Source organism: Lycium barbarum, chromosome 2 (genome assembly GCF_019175385.1).
Source record: "Lycium barbarum isolate Lr01 chromosome 2, ASM1917538v2, whole genome shotgun sequence".
Classification (NCBI taxonomy): Eukaryota; Viridiplantae; Streptophyta; class Magnoliopsida; order Solanales; family Solanaceae; genus Lycium; species Lycium barbarum.
Window position 1 is genome coordinate 98,617,996 of NC_083338.1, and position 23,054 is coordinate 98,641,049.

Here is a 23,054-nt window from a genome sequence, read left to right on the forward strand (position 1 = left end):
TCACAAAATCCACACTTTCCCTTAGGATCGCGAGCCATTATATAACCGAGCAAATACATGACTTTAGGATCGTGAGCCATTATTTGTGACTAATCCCTACATCCTAAACCCATTATTTGTGACAAAATACACAAAATCCACCCACTCTCTGTCTCTATTGGCAGGCGGAGGGGAAAAAAGCTCAAAGATGGAGGAAAATTGACAATGGCAATAAGTGAAGTTGAAGATTGATTAACAGAGTTAGGATACAAAGAGGAGCTGATTAAGCTTAAACAAGATACAGCTTCTAGCATAAAAGAAAAACGAAGAGCAGAACAAGAAATAACAACCTCTAGTTTGTAAAAAAGAAATCTTTTCCAAGCAAAATAAAAGCATTAGGAGGAGGAACATAATGAAGAGCTTGTGCGAGTTGAGTTGGCTCAAATAGAGACCATTAAAGAATTCGGAGCAATTGAAGCTCGAAGAAGCTGAGAAACAATCTGCAGCAATAGAGGAGAATCGAAAGAAAATGCATGATATGGTCCAAGAAATTCAGATATTAGAGTGAGTTTTAAAGGTTTAGGGTTATGAATCTTGGTAGAGGAGAATAAGACAGATTCGATTCATGTAATTTGGAGGTGAAGAAATTGTTAGCCAGTGGCAGCGATTTTCGGCCGACGGAGAGAGGGCGACAGGCAGATGTTACGTGGTGGTCTGCGGCGGTTACGATAATTTCCGGTTGCCACAAAAGGGGAGAGAACAGGAACAAGTGGGAGAAGTGAGGACTAGGGTTAAAGTAATAATTGGGCCAAGATTGGCAAACTAGATGGCCGAATGGATATGAGCCTTAATTTTCCCAAAAGTGAATAGGGGCAAACAATGACTTAACATGAATAATAAGAGTTCAAGAAAGCTAAGAACTCAAGAAATCTAAGAACTTTGACATGTACACTCCAGTCCCCTCATGCAGTGCTGATTTCTAACTTTTACACAGGCACTTTCTGACCTTTTCCCTTTTCCCCAATCCCAACTCGCTGCTTTTTGCCCTGAAAGAACTGGGAGAGATGGAATACACTGCCAGGACTTGAGGGGTTACCAAGCATCTTAATTGCTGCATTTGGAATCTGGTTTAAGATACTAATCGCTCAACTCATTATCAAGAAAATTGAGATCAGAATCATTATCTGTAGCTGTAGCAGTATTGTCAGGATCAACTTCCAGAGGTTCTGCTTCACCAGCTAAAGTTACCATCTCCAATGATCCCTTCCTAGAATCCGCATTTCCACCATCATGCTTTGTGAAATCATTTTCATACTCACCCAGTTCCATTTCACTATAAAGGATTTCCTGCAATAAAATCCAGTAGATAAGTTAGCAGAAATAACTGAAAAAGTAAGCCAACTCAAGAGGGGGAATTAATAAGCTAATAGAACGAGAAACGTGAGCTTGCTAATTGATAATAAAACCCCGCAGCAATCCCTGCCCTGCTCCAAACAGAAGCTTCTAAACAAGGTTGTAATCAAAATAAAGGGGATCATTTGTTGAATTTCCTAATCCCCACCCCACCCCACCCCGACCAATATATTGAGTTCTACTCTTCCTTCAAGCATATTTTAAAATCCTGAAAGATGTTACTACCCCCATGCCAAAAGAGACAACTTATCACATAAGACATCACCTAATTTTATTTTTTCATTTTCTATAAGAGACATCAGACCGTACATCACTAGAAGAGAGGCATCTGCAAAAGCAAAAACACGTGGGACTTATAAATAAGTAGCCACTTCAACAGATGGGGACGCCGAAAAAGCAGCTATCGTTCTATGTGGTCAGCACTCATTCGAGGGTGGATCTTCTTGAGCTAAAACAAAATTAGAAAGAAGAAAAAGAAACTCAAAACTAGATAGTTGGACTAATTTGTTTCTGCGTAAAACTAAGTCCTCCCTTCCAAAAGACATCGGTAATACCAAAATGTCTATTGATGGATATATATTATTTATGTAATTTTGTATATGAAAACTAAGTATTAAAATGAAAAATGAATAATTATATTTTATTCTTGCATATTTTCTGACAGAATCTTGCAGGGAAAAGAACACCGGAAGAATGCAAAATAAGCAAATAACAAAGAGTTAAGAAAATATTTCACGGGTGCAACCACAAGTCCATGGTCACAACCATGGATTTTCACATGTGAAAATTACATAAAGGCTACATTGAAAGAAGTTGCAAAATTCACGGATGTGACCACCACTTTCATACTCACACCCGTCAAGTGTTGACTTCAAGAGAGAAATTATAAAATTCGCAGATGTGATCACCACTTTTCTTTTGAAATTTTTTGATTAAGTTATTTGTTTTTATTTTAAGTAATTTATAATTTCTAGTCCGTACTCTCCTTTCATCATTTCGATTCTCTCAAATATTAATTAAAACAAGAAACGTTTGTAGCCTAGGTGGTTCCAATTTCTATGGGACAATAGCTTAAACTATACTAGAATTTGACAGTGTCCTATGCACTTTGACCTCATCATCTATCTCATAGTAATGCAGGGTTGTCAATAAGCAAATTTTTAAGACTACTATCATCAATTTAACTCTTCAGAATAGAAAGTTAGCTTATTTATTAGTACCTCATCTTCCTGCAAGGCTGGTTTCTCTGACTCAACAATCCAGTCATACAGCAAACTTTCTTGCAGAACATTATCGAGGAAAATTGGATCACTGAACATCTTCCTTATCTGACGATCTCTTAGTCTTAGGTTATAGTGGACGTATGTGACATCGTTTAACCTTTTCTGTGCTACACGGTTGTGCCTCTGATTGTGGATCTGATCGTATACACTCCAATTATGCTCACACCCAAAAGATGAGCAAGTCTGACTAAGTATTCGTACAGCTATACGTTGCAGCTCTAAGCAATTTATCCCATGTTGTTGCCACCAAGCAGCTACGAAACATAATTATAATCAGTATAATTTGCAAACAGAAAGTGTTTCAGATTTTTATCTATGTAAAGTAAGGAAAACAATTTTATGACGTTAGAACTGAGAGAATAAATACTCATAATATTTACCAGGATTAAGCTCCATTCTGGTGCTAATTGCCAAGTCTGTTCCAAAATCAGCTTTAGCAGAGTTGAAGTCTGATATCTGAAAAATTACATCAAACAAATAAGTACACACATAAAATAGACAAAGTGAAGTCTAACGATAAAAGAAAAGAATTCTCACTTGCATGGATGCAGAGATTCTTCTTGCATTGTCTGGCTCCAATCGTACAATGCATGCATTCAATCCACGTACAACCTCTGGATGCTACAATTGTACACACATTCAAAAAAGGTATAACTGAAGTTGGACTGAAACAATTCTGAAGTAAGAATACTCTCCTACCGGAACAAAATCAGGACGATACCGGTATGATGGATTCAAAAAGTGTGCTGCTAGATAGAGAGGATGATGAGATACTGAACTCCAGCTGCTGTCTACGATATCCAAAAAGCTCTGATATTTGCGCTCGTCGTCATTATGATTGGTTCTTATAGCAAGTTTTGCCTGGTATACATTGTTGTAAATGAAGGGTATTGAATGGCTTTCGTTGCTATTGATTTTTTGAAGCACTTCTAAAATGGGGTCCACTGATTTCCTAACATATTGCATCTTCCTCCAGAATGTGGCATTCAGTACAATTTTCTCCACCTCTTTACCGTCTTCCAGCTTTGAATACTGTGATGAAAGCCATTTATTTGACTGGAACATCCTCTTAAGACCATTTTTGTGGTCCAACAAGCTCTGAACAGTAGCGAAGGTTGATGAAAATACAGTAAAAGAGGGTTTCAAGAGTTCCTGTCCAGCTGTAAATTCTTTTTTCATGAGACTTAACAACCAGAATCGATTGTAAATGAATTTTGAGATCTTTTGGCCTTTTTCCATGCATTCTCTGACCCATTTTATTTTCACAAAGTCCTCAAGGATGCGATCAATACAATATGCAGCACAAGGAGTCCAAAATAAATTCTTTCTTTTCTCTTCAAGCATCTTTCCAGCAGCTTGAAAATTCGGCGTGTTCTGAGTGATCACCTATGTTTATATTTTTTGCCCACATAGAGGGGCAGGAGAGTCGGGTGATGGAAGATCAGAACTTAAGAAAAGAACTTAAAGAAGGAAAAAAGCAACACCTTACCTGCACGACATTTTCCTCGCCCATGTCTTCCACCACTCTGTCTAGCAGCTTAAAAATATATGTCGCGTCTTCAACTACATCAGTGGCATCAATTGAGCAAACAAAATACATACCACGGGGACAAGAAACCAAAACATTGATTAAACTCCTGCTCTGTGTATCTTGCCAACTTTCAGCCAAAATAGAACAACCTGTCACAGCCCAGGAAGCTTTGTACTCAGATAGATGATTTCTAATGGATACAATTTCATCTTGTAGAAACCGTTCAGATGATACTCGGCTAGAGGGTCCTACTAGACCTTCTCCATATTGACCTACCAATTCCAGCATTTTCTGAAAATAGGGAGAGCTTGCTGCATGTGGAGGAACTCCTGCATGATAGAAGAACTTGCAAATTGAAGATATGACTTCCTTGCGGGATTTTTTATTAGAGCATACTTTCACTTGTTTCCCAGAAGCTTGAAATAGAGACCTTGGGGTTCTTGTACCCAATATGTCATACTTTGGCCTTTTTAAGAAAGATTCAGACCCAATACCAGAAGACATTCCTTTCAAACCTCTCCTAGAGTCTCTAACCAGTCGTTTATCTCCAATCAAAAGCTTTTCATTACTCATATGGTGGTGTAGTGCCTTTTCTTGGTCTTCGTCTTCCTCTTCATTATCTGAGTTCATATAAAAGGATGATAACTCTTTAGTATGAGGCCGTCTGTGCCTCCTTCCTGTGCGATGCCACTTCATGTTCTCTTTTATTCTAAGATATACTTCCTCAGGAGCATTCTTACAGGGTGCAACTTCCCCTGGTATTCTCGCTAGATGTTGCTTAAACCGATTGATACCCCCACTGACTATCTTCTCACAATAGTTGCATTTTACCTTTTTCTTCCTCTCGTCCTGAGGGACACCATGTTCCCAACCAGGATCAACATACCCAAGTGATCGAAGAGGAGCCATATTTATAACCAATCCCTTGTCACTCATCAACTGCTTCCCTTTACTTCTATACCCTATCTGATCTTCCTCCTCGGCATCATCACTGGCATGAAAATTAAAATATGCTTGTTCATCATATTCAACATGCCTTGGCTTCTTACTAAATCGACAGCCTTCTAGATTTTCTCTCATTTTCAGGCATACATCCTCTGGAGCCTTGTCACAATAGGTTACCTCGCCAGAGACTCGCGCTAAATGTTGTTTCAATCTGTATATCCCACCACTTACAACTTTCTCACAGTAATTACATCGAACCTTCTTTTTCCTCTCATCCTGAGCAACACCATGCTCCCATCCGGGGTCTACATAGTCAGTTGATCGAAGTGATGCCATATCTTTAACCACTTTGAGGTCTCTTTATCTCTTTTGGCTGAACTGTGATCTCCCTGTAGGACAAGTTGCAGAAAGGGTATGAAAGGTCATCACACCCACTGAAACAGATGGTACAAGAGTGTGACTGTGAATATCCCATAAGAGAGATAGAAGAGTAAAAGAGTGTATACAACTTCAAAGTGTGTCAGAGAGAAAATTAAATTGGTTACAATGTTATCAAAAGAGAAAAGCGCAAAAGAGCTCTAAGATCCATTGGGGATTTAAGCGCAAATAAAGCGTAGCCTTTAATGAAAAAAGACACAAATGGATTAAAAGTCACATCCTTTAGTGTAGCTTTTGTTTTTCTCTCTTTCAGCCTGGTTATTTCTTTTGCTGGGTCTGTCTCAACCATGGAGAACAGACTTTACTTCAGATCAGGAGGCAAGTCTTATGACATCACTGAAACTATTTCACAGTCTGAAATTTGGTTTGACTGGGTAGAGAGTGCCAAGCTCTCAATCAGAAGGATGGTGTTGAGCAAGGGTGCTATTCTATGGCTTTGCAGAAGGATAAAAGAAGCTTCAGCAAATAGGGGGAAAAACTTCAAATCTTGGAGATGCACGGATTTCTCTACCAATATTTATTGTACCCAAAAGTTCAATAAATACAGTCGGTTTATTTCAGTTATTACAGTTAAAGGGCAGAGCAGATCAGTCATTATCTTACCAGAAAACAGCATTAATGAAGGTTGGGGGAACATAGCTTTAAAGGTGGAGGAATTCATCAACAGAAAACAGAACGATAAGGGGGCATTTATTACATGTGGAGAGGGAAACGGTAAGCCTTTTGCTGGGAAAGGAAACTACTTAGAAGCTTTCAACAAAAGTAAATGGGGGCAACAGAAGATTGAGGTTGCAGAGGAAGGGCATTTGCTGAAAACAAATCTCAACAAGGAATCCAATGAACTTCTGAGAAGATGTTTAGTTGGTAGATTCTGTGAGTGTGATGAAATTCCCACTCGTAATGATGTTCGTAGGTGGGCTCAGAACACATGGAAAGGAGCTCCGAACACACGTCTACGACATGAATGGCTTCCAGTTCCTGTTTGAGTTTCAATGAAGGAAAGCAGCTGAACATGTTCTTATGGGTGAATGGCAGAGACAGGGATCGTATCTAAAACTCGATTGGTGGTCGCCGACAAAAGGTACACTCCCGGAAGACACTCGATTTGACTGGTTTTGGGTTAGGGTTATTGGTCTCCCTCTCCAGCTATGGAATAATGAGAACCTGAAATTGATAGGGGACGAATGTGGAGGATGGTTGGAGAATGAAGAAGAAACTGAATTAAAAAATCATTTGAGGTGGGCTCGAATTAAAGTTAAAGGTCCCAGGGAAAAAATTTCCTACGGCAATGGAAATCGCCGACGGTGACCTACTTTTCAGGTTACCTCTCTGGGTGGAGGAGCCGGCAGTGTTAGCAAAGGCGCGCTTTAAGCACGCTTAAGCCCTGAAGCGAGGCTCAAAACATGTTGAGCGCTTCACCTCGCTTTATGTGCGCTTCAGTGTCGTCATCAAGGCTCTAAGACATACCTTTCCTTGCCAATGAGCCTCTCTTGAGGAGGTGACACTAGATGATTGATATTTCACTTTATCTTAATATTTTTACAATTTCTTTGTCCATATATTTGTTATTCATGCTTATTATTATTAATCTTGGACTAAACATATATATATATTTGTATTTTTGCACCATTGCGCTTTTTTTCATTAAAGCCCACGCTTTATATGCGCTTTGCGCTTAAAGCCCCAGCTGACCTTAGAGCTTTTTTCGCGCTTTTCGCTTTTGATAACATTGGGAGCCGGTCACTGTCAGAAAAAGAGAAGCTGATGACATACCCATTCAAGGAGTCAACCTGCCGTCAAGAGTAAAAGATGACAGCAGAGCTATGCTACAGGAAGTCAGAGAAACAGAACGAGGAAATGGAAAGGAGATAGTACCTATAAAGCTAAAGTCGATGGTAGCGAGGAAAAGGGTAAAGATACTGACTTAGAGCACGTGGGCATGTGGGGTGGGCCTGGGAAAACTAATGACCCAAGCCCATCAAAGGCTAATTTTGATGCCCAGGCCTCAGTTAAGATAGCGGCTCTTTTAAATGAGCTGCAGAGTTTATTAGGGTTTCTAAGTGCTAAGCCAATTAAATTGGGCCCAGTTCCAAAGCCCAAGCCTTTTACAGAACCATTTACAGCCCAAATAAATTTATCAAAGGAAGATGCTGTTGGTGGCCTAAATTTCATTAATTTAGAAGGGACCTGGAGCTTTGCATGGGAGAGACAGAAAAAGGAAACACATCAAACAGCCTTTTGATGGACTATACGCATCCTGATTCCCAAAAAAAAAGGGGAAATCTTATCAATAGCAGAAGGAAATTCAGAGCAGATACAGTGCTTTGAAGGGGAAGACTTTTCCGATACTCTTATAGTCCTGTATGCTGAGCCAGAGCCATTCCAGATGGATAATAGCATACAAAAGGAAGATTCGGCTTCGAAAGCTACAACATGGGTCCAATCCAATATGATCAAATCGGGAGAGCAGTTTGGAGCTGATTTTGAGGGTTGTAAGAAAGAAGCTTATGACTTGCTCATGAAGCTAGACCAAAGAAGAGAAAAGGAGTTGAGGCAAGGGGATAATCTTGAGGCCACAAATACAAACAGTGCAGTACCAAAAGAAGTAAGGAGCTTGATTTTTGATGTGAATTTCAAGGATGGAGAACCAAGGGCCAGTGGGAGAAAGCTAACTCTTAGAATCAATGAGAGTTAAAATTCTCTCCTGGAATGTAAGGGGATTAAACAGGGTCAGAAAAAGAGACCTTGTTAGAAATTTAATTCAACAATGGGGGGCTGATGTATACGTACTAGTAGAAACAAAGATAGATGGGCCAGTTGATAACATTTTGCAAAGCATATGGAGTAATAGATGGGTGGGTGAAATTCATAAGGAGGCAATTGGGACTAGTGGTGGAATTTTAATTCTTTGGGATAAGAGAGTCTGGAGAGGAGAATTGGTGGGGAGTGGAACTCAATGTATCACTGGAAAATTTTCTGGACCCAATGATGATTTTAGCTGGCACCTCAGTGCAGTATATGCTGATTGCAATAGAGAGATCAGAAGTGTGCTATGGGAAGAATTGACGGACATTAGAAGTTCCTTCAATAGGCCATGGATTGTTTGTGGGGATTTTAATGTCATCAGGTATCCTTCAGAGAGAACAAACTGCAACAGAATAAATGGTGCTATGGAAAAGTTTTCTGCCTGTATTGAGAATCTTGAACTGGTTGATCCTCCTTTATTTGGAGGATCTTACACTCGGAGAAGGGGGGGAAATCATAGGAGTGCTTCCAGGATTGACAGATTTCTTCATTGTGCACAAGAGGAGGAGGAATTTACTCACATCAAACAGAGCCTTCTGCCTAAGTTAGGATCAGATCATAATCCTATTCTAATGGCTTTTGGTAATTGGGAGCTAAAGAAATCTTATTTTAAATTTGAGGCTTGGTGGTTGCAAGTCGAAGACTTCAAAGAACAGGTGAATGAATGGTGGAGTTCTTTCATTGTTATGGGTAGACCTGGACATGTTTTAGCAGAGAAGCTGAAACTACTAAAGGCAAAGCTGAAGGAGTGGAGCAAGAACAATAGAGGAAATTGGAAGCAAAGGAAGGAGGACATTCTCAACCAGATCGACATTCTCAACCAGATCTCTAGCTGGGAAACTATTCAAGATCAGAGAATTCTCACTGATGATGAATTACTTCAAAAGGCACATTTGGCTATGGAATTTGAGGAAGTGGCAAAAAATGAAGAGATAGCATGGAAGCAAGATCCAGGATACAATGGTTGAAACATGGTGATAAGAACACCAAATTTTTCCACAGAATTGCTACAGCTCACAAAAGATTTAATTCCATGGATCATCTAGTCGTGGATGGGGTTAATGTCACTGACCCTGAGGAGATTAAGGAGGCTGCTCAGAATTTTTATCAAGAATTATATAAGGAGACTGAATCTTGGAGACCTGATTTGCAGCTTCATGAAACTTCAGTGATCTCTAGTGAAGAACAGATATAGTTACAACGACAATTTGAGGAGGAGGAAATTCTGGAGTGTATCAATTTATGTGCTATGGAGAAGGCTCCTGGACCAGATGGTTTTCCTATGTTGTTTTTTCTTTCTTTCTGGGAAATGTTGAAGAAAGATATCATAAGCACTGTCCAGTTCTTCCACTCTAACCAGACCTTTGAAAAAAGCTTTAATGCTACCTTCATAGCTTTGATCCCTAAGAAAATAGGTTCTGCTGATCTGAAGGACTACAGGCCAATAAGTTTGGTAGGTGGAGTCTATAAAATTATTGCAAAGCAACTAGCAGAAATGTTGAAGAAAGTGGTGAGTAAGCTGATCAACAAACATCAGATGGCTTTTATAAAAGGGAGACAAATTATGGATGCTGCACTCATAGCTAGTGAATGTATTGATTCAAGAATGAAGGGAGCCTGGCGTTATGTGCAAACTTGATATTCAGAAAGCCTATGGCCATGTAAATTGGAAATTCTTATTAAACACTCTCAGGCAGATGGGGTTTGGTAGCAAATGGCTGAGCTGGATTGAGTTTTGTATTAAAACTGTCAGGTTTTCTGTTCTTGTAAATGGAGAACCCGTGGGGTTTTTTCCATCTGAGAGGGGTTTGAGACAGGGTGACCCTCTATCTCCTTTCCTTTTTATTCTGGCAATGGAAGGATTTGACAGCATGATGAGAATTGCAATACATAATAGATGGATCAGGGGATTTCAAATTGGTGGTAGAGCTGGGGAGGAAATGGAGATCTGTCACTTATTTTATGCTGATGACACTGTTATTTTTTGTGAACCAAAGGCTGAACAGATCTGCTATATCAGATTGATGTTGATAGTTTTTGAAGCTGTAGCAGGTTTGAGGGTCAACTGGGGGAAAAGCAGTCTATTCCCTATCAAAGAAGTCCCACATATTCAAGATCTGGCAAGCATATTAAGGTGCAGAGTGGAGAATTTGCCTACAACTTATCCAGGTATGCCACTGGGTAATAAGCATAAGGCACTGGAGATCTGGGATGGTATAGTGGAGAAAACTGAGAAGAAGCTTGCAAGGTGGAAAGCACAATATTTGTCACTTGGGGGAAGATTAACCTTGATTAACTCTGTGCTAGATTCTCTCCCTACATATGTGATGTCCTTATTTCCTATTCCTTCAGCAGTAGTGAAAAAATTAGACAAGCTAAGGAGAAAATTTCTATGGCAAGGTTGCAAAGAAGGAAAGGGTTACAGTTTGGTGGAATGGGATAAAGTAATACTTAGCAAAGCAAGGGGTGGATTGGGAATCAGAAATCTAAGACTACAAAACAATAGTCTTATGATGAAGTGGCTATGGAGATATAATGGAGAGGGAAATGCCTTATGGAAGGAAGTGATCATGGCTAAATTTGGTGAACTTAGTCCTTGGTGTACAGAAACAGTCACTGAACCCTTTGGGGTTGGAGTGTGGAGAACTATCAGGGCTTTGTGGCCATTGATGGAAGCAAATCTGAAAGTTAAGGTGGCTAATGGGGTCAAGATTAAATTCTGGAAAGAAGGATGGATTGACCAAACTCCTCTAATGGAATCATTCCCAGATCTGTTCATTATTTGTAATAATCCCGAAGCAAGAGTGGGTGAATGTTGGACACCCCGGGGGTGGGACCTTTCTTTTAGAAGGCTGCTAAATGACTGGGAAGTGGAGAGGGTGGCATCATTACTTGGGAAACTAGGAGGCTCCAGCGGTATCACAACAGAACCTGATAAGATTATATGGAAGCATAGCAAGGATGGTTGTTTCACAGTCAACAGTGCAAACAAGATAGAGATGCAAGGTGGAGTTGGAAGGCCACTTGTGTTTACTAGTTGTTGTGTCCGTATTTTCTTCGTGCTAATTTCTTTCAAGCTTTTCTCTTTTTATATCGTTGAAACTTTATTGGCTCTTGTCTGTTTGCTTTGAGTCGTCCTTCATTCATCTAAACAAGAATCCATTCTTCCACAAAGGATAAGCAACCGTGTGAAATTGATTGGTCAAGTGATTCATCCACAACTTTGAGCGAGCACAGGAGTGTGGTAAGGATTGAGAGTTCAATACGAGTGAAGTGAGGCTTTTACGACTAACATCGTTTGCTAGTTTTGCAGGTTCTCATGTCTAATCAAAGTAACCACGGAGAACGTACCCAAGGTGTGGAGGACCCGTCATACGTGGTGACCTCCTCATTAGGCAATTGGCGAAATTGACATCGGATGTAGGAGGGGTGAAGGAGAGTTGTACAAATGCGGTGAGCCAATTTTTGGTTGATAATATAAAATTCCCTACAAGAAAATATCCTAGTCCCTACAAACACCAATGGTTCAATGATTGTGCTGAAATAAGGGTAACCAAGCAAGCCGTTATCAAGTATAGCATTGGTAGGTATCAAGATGAGATCTTATGTGATGTGGTACCTATGCAAGCGTGTCACATTTTGCTTGGGAGGCCTTGGCAATTTGATAGGGATGCTCAACATAATGGAAGGTTCAACAAGTATACATTTGTACTTGGGGGTCGAAAGTTTACTCTTGCCCCATTAACACCCTATCAAGTGAGCGAAGACTATAGAATCATGAAGGAACTCAGCGAGAGGATTCAAAAGGAGGAAATGGAGAAGCGTGAAAAGGAGACGTTGGTTGCTATTGGTGGAGAAGGGTCATCTCAAGATGGACCCAAGAGGTGTATGTTGGCAAGGCCAAGCAATTGTTTGAAAAGCATTGATGAAAGGCACTTCATGGTGTGCCTTGTAAACAAAGACCTTTTACATGCTAACTAAGATACTAGCACTTTGCCTAGTATTGTGTCATCTCTTTTGCAGGAATATGATGCGCTATTTTCGGAGGAAATGCCCAAAGGATTGCCTCCATTAAGAGGAATTGAACATCAAATTGACTTTGTACCAGGATCTCAAATTCTAAACAAGTCGGCATATAGGAGCAATCTGGAGGAGACAAAGGAGTTGCAAAGGCAAGTGGAAAAACTCCTTGAGAAGGGTCTAGTGAAGGAGATCTTAGTCCTTGTGCCGTTCCGATGATACTTGTTCCAAAGAAAGATGGCACTTGGATGATGTGCATTGATTGTAGAGCCGTCAACAAAATAACGGTAAAGTATCGACATCCTATCCCTAGACTAGATGACATGTTGGGTGAGCTATGTGGCTCAAGTGTGTTTTTGAAGGTTGACCTTAGAAGTAGCTATCACCAAATTCGAATGAACCCCGGTGATGAGTGGAAAACGACCTTCAAAACCAATTTTGGCCTCTATGAGTGCTTGTCATGCCATTCGGCTTAACCAATGCACCTAGCACATTTATGAGATTGATGAACCGTGTCTTGAAACCATGTATCAATAAGTTTGTGGTTGTCTACTTTCATGATATTCTTGTGTATAGCAAAACAATTGAGGAGCATGTAGGCCATTTGAGGCTAGTATTTGATGTCTTATTGCATGAGCGATTGTTTGCTAACCTCAAGAAATGTTCTTTTTGTGTTGATAAAGTGGTATTCTTGGGATTTGTTGTGAGTGCGAATGGCATGGAGGTTGATGAAGAAAAGGTGGAATCCATTAGAACTTGGCCAACTCCTAAAAATGCAACCGATGTGAGGAGTTTCCATGCGTTGGCAGACGATTTGCGAAGGGGTTTAGTACTATTGCCTCTCCCTTGACCGAATTGATAAAAAAGAATGTTCCTTTTGTTTGGGGAGATGGGCAAGAAAAGGCATTTCAAGAGTTAAAGTCTATGTTGAGTTCGTCACCATTGTTGCAATTACCCATTTTTTAGAAGACCTTTTAAGTTGAGTGTGATGCTTCCGGGGTTAGTATAGATGGTGTATTGATGCAAGAAGGCAAGCCATTGGCTTACTTTAGTGAAAAAGCTAAAAGGGGCTTCATTGAATTACTCTACTTATGACAAGGAGTTGTATGCACTTGTGAGGGTTTTGACCCATTGGCAACATTATTTGTGGCACAAAGAATTTGTTATTCATTCGGATCATGAGTCTTTGAAGCATTTGAAGAGCTAATCCAAACTCAACAAGAGACATGCAAAATGGGTGGAACTTATTGAAGCATTCCCTTATGTGATCCATTACAAGAAGGGTAAAGAAAATGTGGCGGCGGATGCATTGTCTAGAAGATATATTTTGCTAAATACAATGACTTCTAGGATGATGGGATTGAAAGCCTCAAGGGATTCTATTCTCAAGATCTCAACTTCAAAGAAGATTTGTGAGGAGTTGATCAAGGGAAGAGAGTTGACCGGTTCCAATTTGTAGATGGGTTCTTCTTCAAAGATGGTAGTGTGTGTGTTCCTATGAGTTCATGGAGAGAGCTATTTGTCAAAGAGGCTCATAGTGGTGGAATGATGGGGCACTTTGGGGTGTCCAAAACACTTGACATCCTTAATGAACAATTCTATTGGCCCAAGATGAAGCATGACGTGGATAACCTTTGTGGACAATGCTTGGAGTGTAAGCAAGCAAAATCAAAGACTCGTCCCCAAGGTATGTATACTCCCCTTCCCACTCATATTGGTCCTTGGATTGATATTTCTATGGATTTTATATTGGGTCTTCCAAGAACCAAAAGGGGTCATGATAGCATTTTATTATGGTAGATAGGTTCTCAAAAATGTCTCATTTCATACCATGCCATAAATGTGATGATGCATCTCATGTAGCATCCTTATTTGTGAATCATGTGCTTAAATTGCATGGAGTGCCTCGCACTATTGTTAGTGATAGGGATGCCAAGTTTCTTAGTCATTTTTTGAATAGTCTATGGGGTACACTTAGTACCAACCTCATGTTCTCTACTTCTTGCCACCCACAAATGGATGGTCAAACTGAAGTAGTGAATAGAACTCTAGGGAGCATGCTTAGGTGTATGATTAGAGGAAAACCCACTTCTTGGGAGGATCGCTTACCTTTGATTGAGTTTTCTTATAATCGGCCTCTCCACTCCTCTATTGGCATGACTCCATTTGAAGCGTGCTATGGTTTTAACCCCTTGACCCCCTTGACCTTGACCCCTTTGTCTAGTGATGTTGTTGTGAGTTTAGATGCAAAACAAAGGGCAGCCGAAATGGTAAAAATCCATGCCAAGGTAAAGGAAAGCATTGACCAAATCAACACCAAGGTGGCGGAAAGACAAAACCATGGAAGGAAGAAAGTGGACTTCCAACCCGATGATTGAGTTTGGGTTCACTTCCAGAAAGAGAGATTTTCCCAATGAGAAAAGGGAAGTTGAGCCCAAGAGGAGATGGACCATTCAAAGTCCTTGAGAAGATCAATGACAATGCCTACAAGATCGACTTACCAAGTGAGCATAATGTCCATAAATTTTTTTTAATTTTTTTTTTTTTGAAAAAGGTAACAATTAGTCTATATATCCACAGGTATACTACGTCAAAATAGGTAGCCCTCCTTCAAAAGTGTTTCATCTTACATACTGTCCTCATATATTCCACTAGATTACAACCAATCTAAAGTTGTAAAACTATCTTCTGTTTGACCTAACTGTTTACACCAAAGTAATAAAGAGCTAACACAATTCATCTTAAGTTCCTAAGTTCCTGAATGCTGCTCTACTTGCCTTCAAAACATCTCTGATTTCTCTCCTTCCACACTGTCCACCAGATACTAGCAGGGACAATCTTCCATCTCTCCTCCTCCTTTGCTGCATTGCCATCCTTGTTCCAGCTCCTCATCATTTCTTTTATGCTTCTTGGTTTCACCCACTTGATCTTCCTCATATTGATAAAAATTTGCCAGAGCTGGTCTGTCCACTTGCAGTGCAAAAAGAGATGGTTAACTGTCTCTGCTTGCTCTCCACATAAGTAAAATCTTGAACAAAGTTGAAATCCCCTTTTGTTCAAGTTATCATGAGTCAACACTGTCTCCTTAGCCAATAGCCAAGAAAAACAGTTCACCTTGTAAGGAATTTTTGTTTTCCAAATCATCCTCCATGGCTACCCTTCCTCATGTATTCCTGTTGAGTTCAGATTCCTGTATGCAGAATTAACAGTGAAGCTGCCTTTACTCTTAAATTTCCATTCCACAGTGTCACTTTCCCCTGTAAGATTGTTGAACTGTGCAACTGTGTCATAAAATGCTGCAATTCTTGTCATTTCCCAATCATTCAGATTTCTTCTAAGATTTAGATCCAACCTTGCCCTCTCCACATGTCAGCCACTGTAGCTTGTTGAATTTGACACAAAGTGTATATATCTGGATACATTTGCCTCAAAGATGCCTGGCCACACCATCTTTCATTCCAAAAAGACACCTTCAGACCAGTACCCACATTGAAATTTGACCTAGCTAAAATCAGTGGCCATAAGTTTCTAATGGATCTCCACACACTACAACCATAAGGAGTAGTAACCACTTCTGTCATCCATTTATCCTCCAGCCCATATTTTGCAATGATAACCTCCTTCCAGAGTATGTTGTTAGTTGTTGCAAACTTCCACAACCATTTCATCAAAAAGCTTTTGTTCTGCCTGATCTTATCTCTTATGCCTACTCCCCCTTCTTTCTTGTCGATGGTCATCTCTTCCCACTTGACTACATGGAACTTCTTCTTATCTTCATTTCCTTGCCAGAAGAAATCCCTTCTCAGTGCATCAATCCTTTTTATCACATTTACAGGTGTGGGGAACCCTGACATCATATAGTATGGAAGAGCATCTAGAACATTGTTCGCCAAGGTTAATCTTCCCCCTAAAGAGAGATACTGACTGTTCCAGTTTCTCAACTTCTTCTCACACTTCTCTATCACTCCATTCCAGATCCCCTTGCACTTTGTTTTTGCACCCAGAGGTATTCCCAGATATGTTGGGGGTAATTCCCCCACTTTGCCACCTAATTTTCCAGCCAGATCCTCTACATTTGTTACTTCATTAATTGGGTATACAAAGCTTTTTCTCCAGTTGATATGTAAACCTGACACTACTTCAAAGATGATGAAAATGACCCTTAGTATTAGGATATGCTCTTCCACTGCTTCACAAAAAACTAAAGTGTCATATGCATACTGTACATGAGTAATCTCCATGTTGTTTTCTCCCCGGTTTCCCATTTGGAATCCCTGACCCAGCCCCTTTCCTTAGCTGTGTGAATCAAGTTGCTCATCCCTTCCACTGCCAGAATAAAGAGAAAAGGAGAAAATGGATACCCCTACCTCAAACCCCTCTGGGAAGAGAAGAACCCATTAGGACATCTGTTTATCAAAACAGAAAATTTAATTGTACTGATGCACTGCTTGATCCATCTGATCCATCTAGTTCGAAAGCCCATCTTCTGAAGCATATGCACTAAGAAGCTCTAGTTCAAATGGTCGTATGCTTTCTGTATATCTAGCTTGCAAAGAATGCCTGATTTTTTACTTCTCTGCCTGGAATCTACACATTCATTTGCTATCAAAACCGCATCCATAATTTGCCTTCCTTTGATAAAAGCCATTTGTTGTCTATCCACTAGCCTGTGCATGACTTTCTTCAATCTTTCTGCTAACATCTCTGCAATGATCTTGTAAACCCCCCTATCAGACTGATGGGTCTAAAATCATCCAGCTCCACAGCTCCCACTTTCTTAGGAATCAAAGCCACAAAACTAGCATTTATGCTCCTTTCAAAGACACCTTCCTCATAAAAATTCTGAACTGCTGTCCATAATGTTTTCAATGAAAGTGATCTATCTTCTTGTGTTGTAGGTGAACCTTTAGATTCGAGGACGAATCTTTTCCAAGAAGGGGAGGATGATATGATCCCAACAAGCTCAAGATCATTCACTCGGAGTCAAGCAAGGGAACCAAGAGCTACAAGCCTTATTCATGAAGAGGGGAGAGTTGGAGGAGATTGAAGAGAAGGTCTCACGAGTGTACAACATTTGGGAGATAGCTTGGGAAGAGATTGAGCAGGCTACTACACAAAGTGGCTAGGAGCGCAAGAGGTCTGGAAGTGCAATTCATGGCTAAAGGTTGCAACTCATGGCTAAGAATACAATTCAAGGGTAAGGGTGCAATTCGAGGCTATAATTGCGAGGTGTTGGGCGTGTGAAGGTTGAAGGTCCCATGTGGGTTATTTCCACAAAGGCCACTTTTGGGCCTTTGTTGTAATAAGCTTAATATAAATAGACTACTTAGTCTTCATTTCAACTTAGCTTGAATATTGATAAAAACTTGATTGTGTTAAGAGATTGTTAAGTAGAGATTAATATAGTTTGTTTGGTTGACTAAGTGTGATTTCTTAGTTGCTAATTGAATCATTTCCATTAAATTCACATAGAATTGCTCATTTGTGGATCTCCAATTTGAGTCTTCTAGAATTCAAATAGTATAGGTTCTTAGGGTTGAATCCAATGGGAAGGATTTGGGTTTCTTATACCCAAGTTTGTCCATAGATTTATTATCCTTTGGGTCTTGCTTTTATTCTCATCTCCAATTCTCATCTTAATTTCAATTTCTGCATTTTGTTTATTTTGATTTCTAGAGTTTCCAATTAGGTTCATATCAAAAAGCTACACAACACTAAAGGTTAGCATATTTAGAGTAGCTTATCTGCCACTAAATTTCTTGGTTTATCTCTAAAAGGAAGATTAAAGGATAAGCGTGTTGCGGAAACCAACACTACAAAAGTTTGAAAAAAGGAGGTAGGGGTGAAAGAAGTACTTAACCAAAGAGGTAGAATCACATTGGTAGTGTCAAGCACTCTTCACGTTCTATATTTCAAATTACGTCAGTTAGCAAAGGGCCAGGTTAATTAATTAAAGATGCGTTGTTCATGGTACAACAACAACATACCCAGTGTAATCCCATAAGTGGGGTCTGAGGAGGGTGGATGTACGCAGACCTTACATCTACCTTTGTTCATGGTATAAACAAAAAAAGGAAGTACAACTTAATTAGTCTGGGCTGGGTCGCAAACCAAATTAGTGCTAATGGGTTGGGCATCTGTAAATTAGATACTTTTAATAGAGCATTCACCAGAACATAGTTAAGGTGATCTCCATGAGGAATTCCATCTGGCGAAAGATAATTAATGGAAGGATATCTGCGACAGTTTTTATTTTTTAGAAGGTAACATATTTGTATATTTATATATAAAGACTATGTAGTCCCCCTTAATTTTACAAAAGCATACAACCTCTGATCCTGTGTCATCTCACAAGGATTCTAGACTATCATAGATTGGATTGGACAAGAGTTTTCACTCGGAAACAGCTAACGGATATGATTTGGACTTGATACTTGGATAATAGCACTTTGAAAGATGACTTCCTAACCTATTCTCTATTACGAGTAACAAAAGGTCCTACAAAAGGAATGAAACGCAATTAACATGAGAGGTATCTATTAGATCCAGAGGCTTGTGAACTCAAGGAGGTAGATGCTAAGACTATAGTCATAGAGAGTTTTTGGGAGGATGATAGAATTATCTAGGGAGTGTTACCTGGAAAATTTTCCACATTGAAATCTCACTTTGGTCATAAGTTCAATGAAAGGTGAATCGGGACCTCTATGGAATTTTAAGTGGAGATCTAAAGCTCTAAGGAAGAGGTTTTTTTTTTGTGTGGTGTACAATATGGACTGCTATTTAACAACTAACAATTTGAGGAAACAAAGCTGCAAAACGCCACTTGTTTTTGCAAGAACCATGGGAAAACATAAACCACATGTCCTTACACAGTAGCTTTGCCACGGAGTATTAGGTGCTAATATTCTTTATCTTTAAAGTTAACTTGTACAATAGGATCCACCATAGAGCCACATTGTAACAAATGTAGAGAAGAAGCAATTAGGTGCCCCTCACACATATTATGGTAAAGACGTACCAAAAGTATGAGAAAGAATAAGATATAACAATGACTTGATGTTTTGATGAATACAGGACACATTAGGTACCACACACAATACCATATGATATTCATCCTGTGTGGAACAATCTTACCTAAGTCCTAAGTACTTGACAGTTCTAGTATATAGAGACTTCTAACATATCAACACTTCCATCATTCTATGCAATGTGGAACAAGCAACATAAGGCCACCATAATAGTATGCATATGCTACTTGATTCTCCACCTAATCATAGAAGCTCTTCTGATACCTTTAGAGAACTATGAGAAGAAAAACGATATATTGATGACTTGATGAATTCAAGACATACCTACTTATGAGTGTGTCAGTCACAAACTTTTGACTAAAGAAAGTAAATCATTGCAATAACAAAACAAATACTATAAAAATTTATTTTAATGATTTTTGTTAATGAGTACAACTCTTGTATCCCCCGGTCCCAATCTCCAAGTTGTTCAACTTGATTTGAGGGCTAATGAAGTGTCTTGCTCGAATGAAGGATGGACTTCTAGTGATGTGCTGAATCGACAAGCACAATGCATGTACTACATTTGCCCAATGTGCAAAAATGTTCAACCTAACAACTTGATTGCACTACCAATAATCTAGCATTCCAACAAGATTCATGTTATCCGACCATTGATGTAACTTAACAAAGCTCAGTCAAATAGAAAAGCTTGCCAAAAAAAAGAAATTTGCAAATATTCTGTCCCCACTTATTTTTCATGGATATCAGGACTTACCATACATCCCTAAAAAGAAAACAAATAACTTGCAAAAAAAAATTATGGCCTCACTTATTTTTCTATAATTGTATCTATACTAAAAAATTTGCAAAAGAAGAAAAGAAAAGGGAGGGACATTTCGTATGTACAAATTGCATTCCTTTCCTTATCCAATTTCTAGCTTGAAATGTATAAGTCCGGTGGTTTTCCTTGTGGCTATCACACTTCAACCTCGATTTTGTAATCAACCAGCAGAACTAATATTCATAGAATAAGATGATAAATGACACTTGCTTCAAAGGACATATGTCCACTTAAGCTAGAAGGAAAAAGCAGGAACATAGGGAGATTTCACGTAGGTACAGGGTCATTCGAATTTAATGTTCCACTACAGAAAGCTTCATCACACAGGAGAAAGAAAGAGTTTAAAAGATGAAGCAATGTTCACTTACTTTTGCAACTCAGTAATGGACACTAAAAGCTTACAACGATTCCTAATTCTCGTGAGAACTTCAGTGCATGTAGTCCCACTGGATTGTTATTGCCCTCAGAAATCACTGTCTTCATAATATACAGCCCAATTATGCCTAGAAATATCCGTGTGTCAAATGTACAGATTTAAGAGAACTGAATAATGGAACTTTAGAATTGAATATGAAAGCAGACCACTAGCGACTTTAGGATTATTCACATTTACTAATCAGTTGCTAAGATCCACCATGCATTGCCCAGTCTAGATAAAGCTTCGCAGATACATCTAAAATTCTAACAAACGTACAATACAAGTTTTGCTCATTCCTTGTTTCCAAAATGTCAACAATATTAAGCTTAAGATATCATATAAACACAGGAGAAGAATGGTGGTTGCCCCATGTCTACATTCAATTCAGACATCTATCAAATCAAGACTACTTAAAATTTCACAGGCACAAGGACAGTGAAACCCAAAAGCAAAAAAAGGGCAGCCCGGTGCACAAAGCATCCTGCATTAGGGGGGTCCGGGGAAAGGCCGCACCCCTAAAGCAAACAGCAGAGAATTTTTGCACGTGCTATGATGATGCAATGTCACTGCACCCTGCACCATACCAGACATGTATATTTTCGAGTCTTATTAAGGAAATAGAGTGCAAAGTTAGCAAATTTACACTGATATGCAACGTCCCTGAACTCCAAAGAGAGACTATAAAAACATATTTAGACCGACTATTAAACCTACATGCATATAACGGCAGTTGCTTGCGGACCACACAATTGAAACTGGCAGTTAATGCCACAAGACAAACTTCATCAACCATTACTAAATACTTCTGCGGGGAAAAAAGTGGTGCTCCGCAAGGATTTTCTTTGGTGAGCTTCTGATACATGTGTCAATTTGTATCAAAACCTACAAAAATTGTTAAAAACCCCTACATCCCATACGCAGCCAGCAACTTCGTGTGTGGCAAAATTCACCAACGAAGAACACATTCAGTACAGCCAAGCAAGAGACTATATGTGACATGCAATTTCAATAAGATTAAATTTAAAGCCCTACGAACTGAGCGTCTGGATAACAGGAGCATAGTCTTTCTTCAGATAAACAATATGATCTTTAGGGTTGGGCCAATACGAGAAGCAAGAATCAGATTCTCGAAGTCAAGAAAACATGGGAAATTCTAAACAAAAAGTGATGTGCAGATTTCAAGAATTACCTCAACAAAATCCCCAAAACTAGCATTTCAGAATATCCCCAAGACAGCAAAGATTGGGAGCTTTTTGCTAAACCAAAAAAATGAAACGCGGTGTTGTGGGTGCGCTTGAGGTGTATAGTGTTGGGTCGTGTGTGGGTGGGGCGAAAGCAGCTGGATCACCTTCCCGAGAGAGGCGGATCAGAAAGTATTACTCAAATATCACATTTGGGCCACCAACTCCTTACAGACAAACATATACCCCTCAAAGCAAGCTAGTTCAGCAGACACTCGAGTCCATGCGCTCGCCAACACCCACGCCCACTCCCCAACCCCCACGCCAAAAACCCCCACGCCCACCCCCTCGCGATCTCCAACAAAACAAACATGGCTTTTAAATTATCTCATTTAAGCTAACGCAAAATGATTTAAAGCTTAAACTAGTCCAATATCTTTTAACTTAGGCTCACAATAACCCTAAAACATTCACATGAAGTATTAATAGTCCATAATGTTTGATAAAGTGATATATGTGTAGCTTAAAATTTGTTTATTAGGAAAATCAATTGAATTTGTTTGAAAGAGGTTGTATAACAACGTAATTGATCCAAATAATAAGAAATCCTTGATTATCTGACCGAAGCAGCAAACTATAAGTGAAATAATAAGCAATAATCAAAGAACTGAGCAGCAAAAGAGAGAAATTGTTATTCGATCTTCAGTGGTCAATGATGAGTATCATTGAAGAACAATGTTAGGTGATTGCTTGTTACAAAGCGAAATAGAGAGCTTTTAGTATTTAGGTGAAAAAATAGGTACCATATAATCGGGGCATAAGGATAGGATAGATTATATTAACTAACTTCCCTAATCTTACGCACGTCTCAGACGTTACTTGGGCGGAGACTGTGGACTCTTAATGTGAATAATGTGATTCCCTAAATCTCAGAGTGTCGCTGTTATGTGTGTCATCCTTTCATCAAGATCCGAGGCTTTCTGAACGAATCTTCCAGGCATTTCAAACCCCGAAATGGTAGGGCATGTCCAGTTGTAAGCTTTAGAATAACCAACAAGAACTCTAAACAAAGAGTGTTTGACTTGTTGAATGCACCTTATCCCTTTCTTTGCTCACCACGTGTTTAGTCTAAAAGTGTTTTCCCTCGATATATGTTAATACCAATACATATAGTCCCCGCACTTTCCTAG

General features: G+C 39.4%; 1 protein-coding gene across 3 annotated transcripts; it reads right to left on the reverse strand.

Moving 5' to 3' along the window:
• Positions 1-205: 205 nt before the first annotated feature.
• LOC132626690 (uncharacterized) lies at positions 206-22,174 on the reverse strand. Of its 3 annotated transcripts, none has more exons than XM_060341633.1 (8): positions 21,873-22,174; positions 20,634-20,768; positions 4,165-5,540; positions 3,375-4,061; positions 3,213-3,296; positions 3,056-3,131; positions 2,613-2,929; positions 206-1,326 (listed from the first exon to the last, which is right to left on the reverse strand). In XM_060341633.1, exons 3-8 carry the CDS (start codon positions 5,485-5,487, stop codon positions 1,117-1,119), a joined length of 2,697 nt encoding a protein of 898 aa, XP_060197616.1. In that variant the 5' UTR covers positions 5,488-5,540; positions 20,634-20,768; positions 21,873-22,174; the 3' UTR covers positions 206-1,116. The 3 variants fall into 3 exon arrangements, with proteins under 3 accessions (XP_060197616.1, XP_060197617.1, XP_060197618.1); XM_060341634.1 differs by having other exon boundaries at positions 4,165-5,585; XM_060341635.1 differs by lacking the exon at positions 20,634-20,768.
• Between the last annotated feature and the right edge of the window lie 880 nt (positions 22,175-23,054).